The sequence below is a fragment of the Otolemur garnettii genome, unplaced genomic scaffold, assembly GCF_000181295.1.
Source record: "Otolemur garnettii isolate 467f Iridium unplaced genomic scaffold, OtoGar3 scaffold00168, whole genome shotgun sequence".
Classification (NCBI taxonomy): Eukaryota; Metazoa; Chordata; class Mammalia; order Primates; family Galagidae; genus Otolemur; species Otolemur garnettii.
This window is the reverse complement of record NW_003852563.1, coordinates 2,875,357-2,883,680: the sequence shown is the minus strand read 5'-3', so window position 1 is coordinate 2,883,680 and position 8,324 is coordinate 2,875,357. Positions and strand designations below refer to the sequence as shown.

Below are 8,324 nucleotides of genomic sequence, written 5' to 3'. Positions count from 1 at the left end.
AAAAAAAAAATGAAAGTTAAAAATACTCTCACATAATTTTTTAAAATTGGGAGACTTTGTTTCTAGCCAGTCAGATATAAAAATTCTTTAGGAATTGATACAAAGGGAAATTGAATCTGTGGAAAAGAAAGAACACCAGAAACAATAAATATGTACGTGAACACTAATGACTCTGTATGTATTTATATTCTGTTTTCTTCTCTCAAATCATTTTAAAATTTAAAATTATCTAAAACACATGTTAGCATAATGTGGTTTTTTTAATGTGTGTGTGTATATATATATATATATATAATATGATTTTTTTGCATAGTTGCTTTGGCATTTCAGTGGGAAAGGATAGTAAGCAGTAAGCAAACAAATGTTACAGAAACATTTGGATATCTGTGTGTCAAAAAATAAAAATAAAATAAAGAACTGAGATGCTTATTCACATCATGTACAAACTTCATTCAACATGTTTCACAGATCTAAATGGAAAATTTAAAAATGTAAAACTTAAAATGAAAACAAAGGAGGATTTTTTTTTAATGGTGGATAAAACAAAGATTTTTTAGATAGGACACAAATACATGATCCATGAAGGAAAAACTTGGTAAATTAGACTTGGTAAAAAATTAAAAGGTTTTACTCTTTAAAGCATACCATTTAAAAAATGGAGAACTAATCCACAGAATGGGAGGAAGCATATGCCAATTGTATCTTTAATACATAAGGGAAACAATATAAGAATACTCAGTAGGACGACAACCAACTCAATTAAAACAAGAGCAAAAGATTTGAAAGATACTTTGCCAAAGATAACACATGAAAGACAAATAACACACATGAAAAAGATACTCCACAACATTACTCATTAGGGAAAACGCTAATTAAAACTACAATGAGATACTATTACAACTCACTAAGTGGCTATCATCATGATACTGCTGAATGTTGCTGAAGCTATAGGGAAAATGGATCTCACAAATTGCTACTACAAACGAATGGCACAACCATGCTGGAAAAGAATTTGGCAGTTTCTCAAAAACTTAAAAATATACTCAACGTACAAACCAGCTTCTCTATTTCCAGGTGTAGCTAGGAGATATAAAAATGTATGTTTATGCCAAGACTTACAACCATGTGTTCATGGGAGCATTCTTCATAATAGATAAACACTGGAAATAATCAATATATCAACTGATCAATGATGACCTAGTAAGCAATTAAAAGGAAAAAACTACTGAGATGAGCAACAACATGAATCAACCTCAAAAACATTTTACTAAGAGAAAGAAGATACAGAATAGTCACTATAAAACTTAGGGATAGAGGAATACAAAAATCATGGTACATAAGAATAAATGTTTCATTTGCTATAAATGTCTTTGTGTGGTAAGGCGATTAATCATTTTTCTTTAACCAGTACCAGCCTCATTTTAGCCCTGAAAGTTCTGTGTCTTGGGAAAACCCTTAAAATGAGAAAAATCATGACATTAAGCATCTTACGGGTGATTTCATTGTAGCAACCTGTAAATTTCCCACTTAAGCATAATCGTATCATAATTGCCAATTATCTTCTCAAGGAAAAGCACACGAATTTTATTTAAACTTTTTTTTTTTTCATTTTCACCTAAAATTTAGGACCTTTCTGATGGGTCCTAAATGGAGAAAAGAAAACAAGGAGACCCTCTTCCCTGCAGGACACTGCCTCCCACGCCAGCGCTGGGCCGGAGTTCACTTACTTTTGCTGCAGCCCCATAGATTGTTGATATCCAAATGGCTTGCACTGGGAACACAAGCGTCACACTTTGAGCCAGTGACAAATTGTTTACAGAAACACTGGCCTGAGACCAAATGACAGGTTTCATTCAAGGCTCCTGAGAGATGACAATTACAAGGCTGACATCTGAAAACAAGACAAATAAACCATCAAAGAGAATAACATTTTGATTAATAATTCATAGTATAAGTTACACCTATCAGTAACATGGTGGAGTAAGACAGTTTCTGTTTACCCAATGTATTGAAAAGGATACTTGAATCAAACCAAGAATCAAAGGTAAAGTAAAACCAAGAAGAAATGATCTTTATCAAAATGTTGCTCAAGCTAAAACCTATATAAAGCCTTCTCTTTGTAAACCAATTAATGGCAAAATAGTGTTATATTACTTTTTTTATGTGCCATGATAAATGTATCTTACTGATTAGTTTGAATACCAGTTGTTCAGTAAGAATATTATAAAGTTTTCTTTCTCACAGAAGTTCTCCTGTCAGCTAAAAATTTAGATTAAATACCTAAAAAATTAACCTTTTCGATTTACTATCCAGTTGTAAAATAGAAATCTGGGGGTGAGTCATTGCTGTCCCTGAAAGTCTTGAATTCTCTAGTTCCATGAAGACTAAATTTCACTAAGCAAATCACTTGAGGAACACAGGTTCAAATACTCTCCATGCCTTACTATGGGTTATAGTTCATTTTCTACCTTATGCACTAAACTCATATATCCAGAATGGTTGGAGAATAGGCCATTATTCTGATTTACGAAAAGGAAATAACTTTACAACAACTTAAATTTCTCGGACCCATAGTTGCCTATAAAAATAACAGTACTGGCATTTTACCATGATTGAAACTAAAACCTGTTTCCTCAGAGTGAATTAATTATTCAAACACATTGCATATGCCAATGGCATTATTAGGGTAAATAATTTTTGTGCCATAAAGTAGAAGAGAAGCCAAAAATGCACACATAAGAAACGGCCCACATTTAAACAGGTACCCTCCACGTGGTACATCTAAAACCACATGAAGTGGATTCACCTATATGTTCTCATAAAGATGCTGGATGGATAGAGTTACTTTACCCCACTGCAATTTTTACGGCATGATCTCTTGGGTAATCATTCAACACCCTTAAAAAGGCCGATAAAAGCTAAGCTGCCAAATAAGCTGCAAATTTGTTTTATGGACTAATATCCCCTTGGGAATAAATATAGTACAGTTTCTCTTGAAAACTACTGTACTTTAGTTTGCCCTTTTTATGGTCATGATAAAAGGACGTTTTCTCCCTACAAACAACTATATTATCTTAGGTTTTTTATCTATACACATTGCATCAGAATTCCATTTCAAATAGATGCTTTGTTTAAGTATTAAAGAAAATTGTGCATTAAAATTATAGAAGCAACAACATATTTGATTCACTCTTAATTTCAACGTGTGCTACTGAAATTGGGTATATTATTTGCAGGCTTTTAGTGTAATACTGGTGGGCATAAATAACAGGAACCAACCTTCACTCACTGCATATATATATAATATATATATTTTATATATGTATATATGTATCACTATACCACTCATGAATAAGTGTCTCTTGAGTGTTTCAGTTTTTATTACCATTCACTCATAAGACAATCACACTCCTTTTACATATAATGCGTTTAGAGTAATAGTTTCCAGTGTATAACATCATTCCTTTTCTTGATGTAGTTCTATTTTCCTCCAGCCAACAGCTACATGCATAACTCCAAGGCAGCTATGTCAATATCCATGGGATATTAAATTCCAAATCCAAATGGAATAAATAAATCTCTTCTCTGGAAAGTATGCAATGTTTTGAGTAATTAAATGTGTCTGTTGCTGATTTCATGGCCTCTTATCCCAGCCATTGTTATATTCAAATTATCTGACTTGGTATAATTGCTTGACTTCAGTAAGAGAATTTGCCCTAAATGAAGTTCACAGGAGGAAACACTTCTGAATATTGTAGTTTGTTTTTAGCCCAAAGGACACTGGGGATGATTTTATAATTAAGGATTAAGTAAAATAATTCCTGTAAATGTTGCAGCCACTCAACATAATTTTAAACATTTCCAAGAGTCTTTAGCACAAAAGCTACAAGTCTGATGTCATTTTAGAAGTTATTCCTCCTCAAGGGTGCTCCCTAAATGAAATATATTTCACGTTTATTAAAACAAAATTATACATAATAAAGGAAAAGACATTTTAAGCTTAGAAAGGGAAACACCAAACTAAGATGGATTGTGATATTGATTTTGCCAGGATAAATGGTTTTCATGATATTAATATAAAGAAACCTTTATTACACTGGCTCTCCTGGTACAGCCGGAGCTTCTCCCGCAATCTGTTTAAAATCTTCATTTTTCATCCTTTCATCCTTATGGGAAAACCTCACTTGCTAAATGGATTTCATAAAGAGTAATCTGTCAAGATTTATATAGATAAACAATTTGTGATGTTTATTGACCAGTTCATTATGGTAAACAAAACAGGACTAAAGCATCGCTAATCTCTGCCAGCACTCTGCTACTATAGTTCAGTCCCGGCCCTTATGGAACTCAGTATTTACTGGATAAGACGAGAAAGCTAGTTGACCTTTCTCTCTTAAATCACAAATTTCATGTAATTTCCTTTCTCAGGCGTTTCTTCCACTTGTGCAGACAATAGAGAAAAGGAATTATAATTATTACTACTGCATAAACATAACTATTAAAAGGCATATGTGTCAGTAATCCATTTTGTCGTCAAGAACTTCCCCAGCTGAGGGAAGTCACTACACTTAAGATATATACCAAGATATAGATCATTTTATTGACACTTCCCTTTGCACACCCCTCTTCTACCTTGGGCCTTAACTCATGAACACTATCTAATTGAATTTTTTTATTTTTATTTATTCACTTATTTATTTTTTGAGACAGAGTCTCAATTGGTCGCCCTCAGTAGAGTACTGTGGCATCTTAGCTCACAGAAACCTCAAACTCTTGGGTTCAAGTGATCCTCTTGCCTTAGCCTCCCAAGTAGCTGGGACTACAGGTGCCCACAACAATGCCCAGCTATTCCTTAGAGACTGAGTCTCACTCGTGCTCAGGCTGGTCTCAAACTCCTGAACTCGGGCAATCCACCCACCTCAGACTCCTAGAGTGCTAGGATTACAGGTGTGAGCCCCCACACCTAGTCTATCAAATTGATTTAAATATTGACTGACATAAACACTATTTGTTGAGGGCCAGTTATGTTCCAGAACTGGAATGACACAAAGATGAGTAACAAAGAGTTACAACTATCTGCAAGGAGTTCTCAATCTAGTCTAGAAGATAAAAATGGATAGAGCATTAGTAAAGATGTATGGAGACTCTGTAGGGGTCTGCATGAAGACTGACGGAGGGGCCAAGAATAGGGGTCATTATCTAGCAGGGGAAGGGATGGGGAAAGGCATATTAAACAGGAGTCTGCAAGATACTTGGGCTAAATTAAAAGACAAGTAGGAGTAAGCCAAGAAAATCGGGGAAGTGAGAAAATAGAAAAAGAAAAAGCGGGAGAAGGTGTGAAATTATAAGCAGTTCAGATTTTTCAGCTATAAATGCAGGACAAGGAGTGGTGATAGATAAAGCTGGAATGATAAGCAGACATAAGAAAATGCTATGTTAAGGCAGTGGTAAGGAGAAATAAAGAGGAGGAGGATACATTTAAGAAATATTTAGCAAGTAAAATTGGTAGGATGGGATGCCAGATAGAAAAGAGAAGGGAAGATGGCCATGGAGTTCTTCCTAGTTTTCTAATTTGCTGACAGTGGGATGTTGGGGACATCAGTCAACATATTCCTGAGGGATTTTAGACAAGGATTATTAGTAAATAACAGAGGAAGAAGCTTCAGGGAAATTGAAAAAATTGGGCAGAGTTTTCTTCCATCAGTCTCTAGCACAAATGCTAGCATTGACTAGGTGTTCGTGTATTGAATTAACAGTGACTAAAGCACAAGGAAAGCTTTAGCTTAGGATAGGACACTCAAGATAGGTCCAATTGAGGCTTTTAGCTTTAATGACAATTGAGCTACTTTGATGCCTTTTTTGATGGCATAACTCTGTCTCCCTGGCTAATCTTACCCCTAGTGAAAGGACAGCTTCTCTCCCTGGCCTCTGCTAGACTCCCCAAGACCAACGTCCTTAGTTCAGTTCACTCGTGCAGGATTCAGTGAATGCTACAGTCTAGGGGAATTTGGTTGTCCCCTAGTTAAGAGTGCATTTCACCTCTGCAGTAGAGGTGTGGGTTCAGGAAGCCTCTTAGTTTTCCATTCATCACAGCCTACTGATAGCAACTGAATTCCCTTGGAGCTAGAATCAGAATTACAGGAGGGGACTTTGGGGATTGGGCATCTACTTCATGTGAGCTGGAAGTCATACTCACAGGGCTTATTGAAAATGCTGAGTGGTGCCTGTGGCTCAAAGGCAGGGTGCCGGCCCCATATGCCAGAGGTAGTGGGTTCAAACCCAACCCCTGCCAAAAACTGCAAAAAAGGAAAGAAAAGAAAAAGAAAATGCTACGACCTCCTCTGAAAGGGAAGAGCTAACAGTGCCCAAACCCACCTACTCTAGAAAAGTTTTCCCAGGCACAATTACAAGAACTGTTAAAATCTTGATAGGACAGTGAGTCCCTTGAAATCAGGCAATAGTGACATCTGAGTGTGAGGAAGTAATATTCCTGTAATCTAGAAAAGAGCTGTCTTAGCAAGGTTCTGTATCTAAGACACCTACCTCCTTTTCTATGTTGACATTCCACATAATCATGCAAGTTGCTTTGAGATATATCACAACAGAATCAAATTCTTAAAGTTCTCTTGGGTAGAAGAGAGATTACACTTATTCTCTATAGCCCCAAAAGGCAGAAATAAGACTAGGCAAGAAAGTTAAAGAAATAAAATATTTTGCTCAATATAAAAAATATATTTTCTCTCTGCCTCAGAATAATTGTTTGAAATAAACTTAAGCTATTTCACAAGACAGTAAGCTCTTTTCAGTTTTGTGTTTTAGAGAAAAAGCTAAGTGACCATTTACCAGTTGTTCTGAAAAGGTGATTTATGCAGAGAAATGTATAGGGTAGAGTTTAACCAAAGTTACTTTTCAGATTCTCTCTAAGTCTATAAAGTTATGATTCTGCGATGCTTAGTGAGATTAAGTCACTTGCCCAAGGTGACAGTAAATCTAGTTTCAGGTCCAGCAATCTTTATCTATAAAGGACCAGACAGTAAATATTTTAGGCTTTGCAGACTACGGGATCTCTGTTGTAACAAAACTTGCCTGCTAAAGTGTGAAAAGCAGCCACAGACAATATATGAAGAATGACTGCTGGGCTCCAATAAAACTTTCTTTACAGAAACAGGTGGCAGGCCAGTTTTGGCCCTAGACCACTGATTACTGAACTCTGGTATAGTAAGCTGAATGATTCCCATTCCCCCACAATGTCCATGTTCTAATCCCCACAATTAGTGAGTATATTACCTTATAAGGTTAAAAAAAAAAAAAGCTCTGAAAGTGTGATTGAGTTAAAGATTTTGAGATGGAAAAATTATCTTGGGTTATCTGAAAACAACCAATGTAATCACGAGGGTGCTTATAAGAGGAAGGCAGGAATGTCAGAGTCAAAGAGAAAAGATGTAAAGATATGAGCAGAGGTCGGAGAAAACACCACTCTGATGGCTTTGAAAATGAAGAAAGGATCTATGAGCTAAAAAATGCAGGTGGTCTCTAGAAGCTGGAAAAATCAAAGAAATGGATTTTCTCTTGGAGATACAGAAGAAACACAGGTCCCCTTGATTTCATCTGAGTTAAACTAACTTAAGAACTATGACATAATTCATATTGTTTTAAGCCAAGTGTGGGGTAATTTATTACATTAGTAATAGGAAGCTACTAAATCTGCTTTATTGGGAAAGCCAGAAATGGAACTTAGACATCCTCATGCCCAACATTGTGTTATTCCTATTACCTCACATTGAATAAATGCTGCTAATACATAAAATCTGGTATTTTTTACATGATCATGTATCATTTATATTAAAGAAGATACAGTTCAGTCATCATGGGAGACTGTAAAAATGACCACAATTCTTCACTTCTCTGTTTAAGCAGGTCCTTTATAACTGTGGAGTTCCTTCCAATGAAAGTAGAGTCTATTTCCCCAATCCTGAATTGGTCTGGCTCCACTTGTTTGGTCAACAGAATCATTGTGACAACTCCAAGCATAGGCCCCATGTGACTTTGCATGCTTCCGCCTTTACCTTGGCTCAGTCACTGCCTCATGAGCAAGCCTTGGCTAGACTGCCAGATAATGAGAGATTTGTGTTCCATTTACCTGTCACCCCAGATGACAGCCAGCTGGCCAGCCAAGAGTCACTTAGGAGCACAAATCTATAAGGCACATTCCCCATTTTGTCCATAAAGGGAATCAGTTGACAAGAGGCTCTGGTGCCTTTCCTTCCTTCTGTTCTGTTCTATCTAATAAAATCCCATCTTATCACTCAAAAAAAAAAAAAAAA

General features: G+C 36.0%; 1 protein-coding gene across 1 annotated transcript in view; it reads right to left on the bottom strand.

Annotated features, from left to right (window-relative positions):
- Positions 1–8,324, bottom strand: part of USH2A (usherin) — a 775,219-nt gene that overhangs the window by 567,048 nt on the left and 199,847 nt on the right. The window contains exon 14 of the mRNA XM_003800142.1: positions 1,728–1,891. Within this exon, the coding sequence (XP_003800190.1) occupies positions 1,728–1,891 (164 nt within the window). The remainder of the gene's footprint in view (positions 1–1,727; positions 1,892–8,324) is intronic.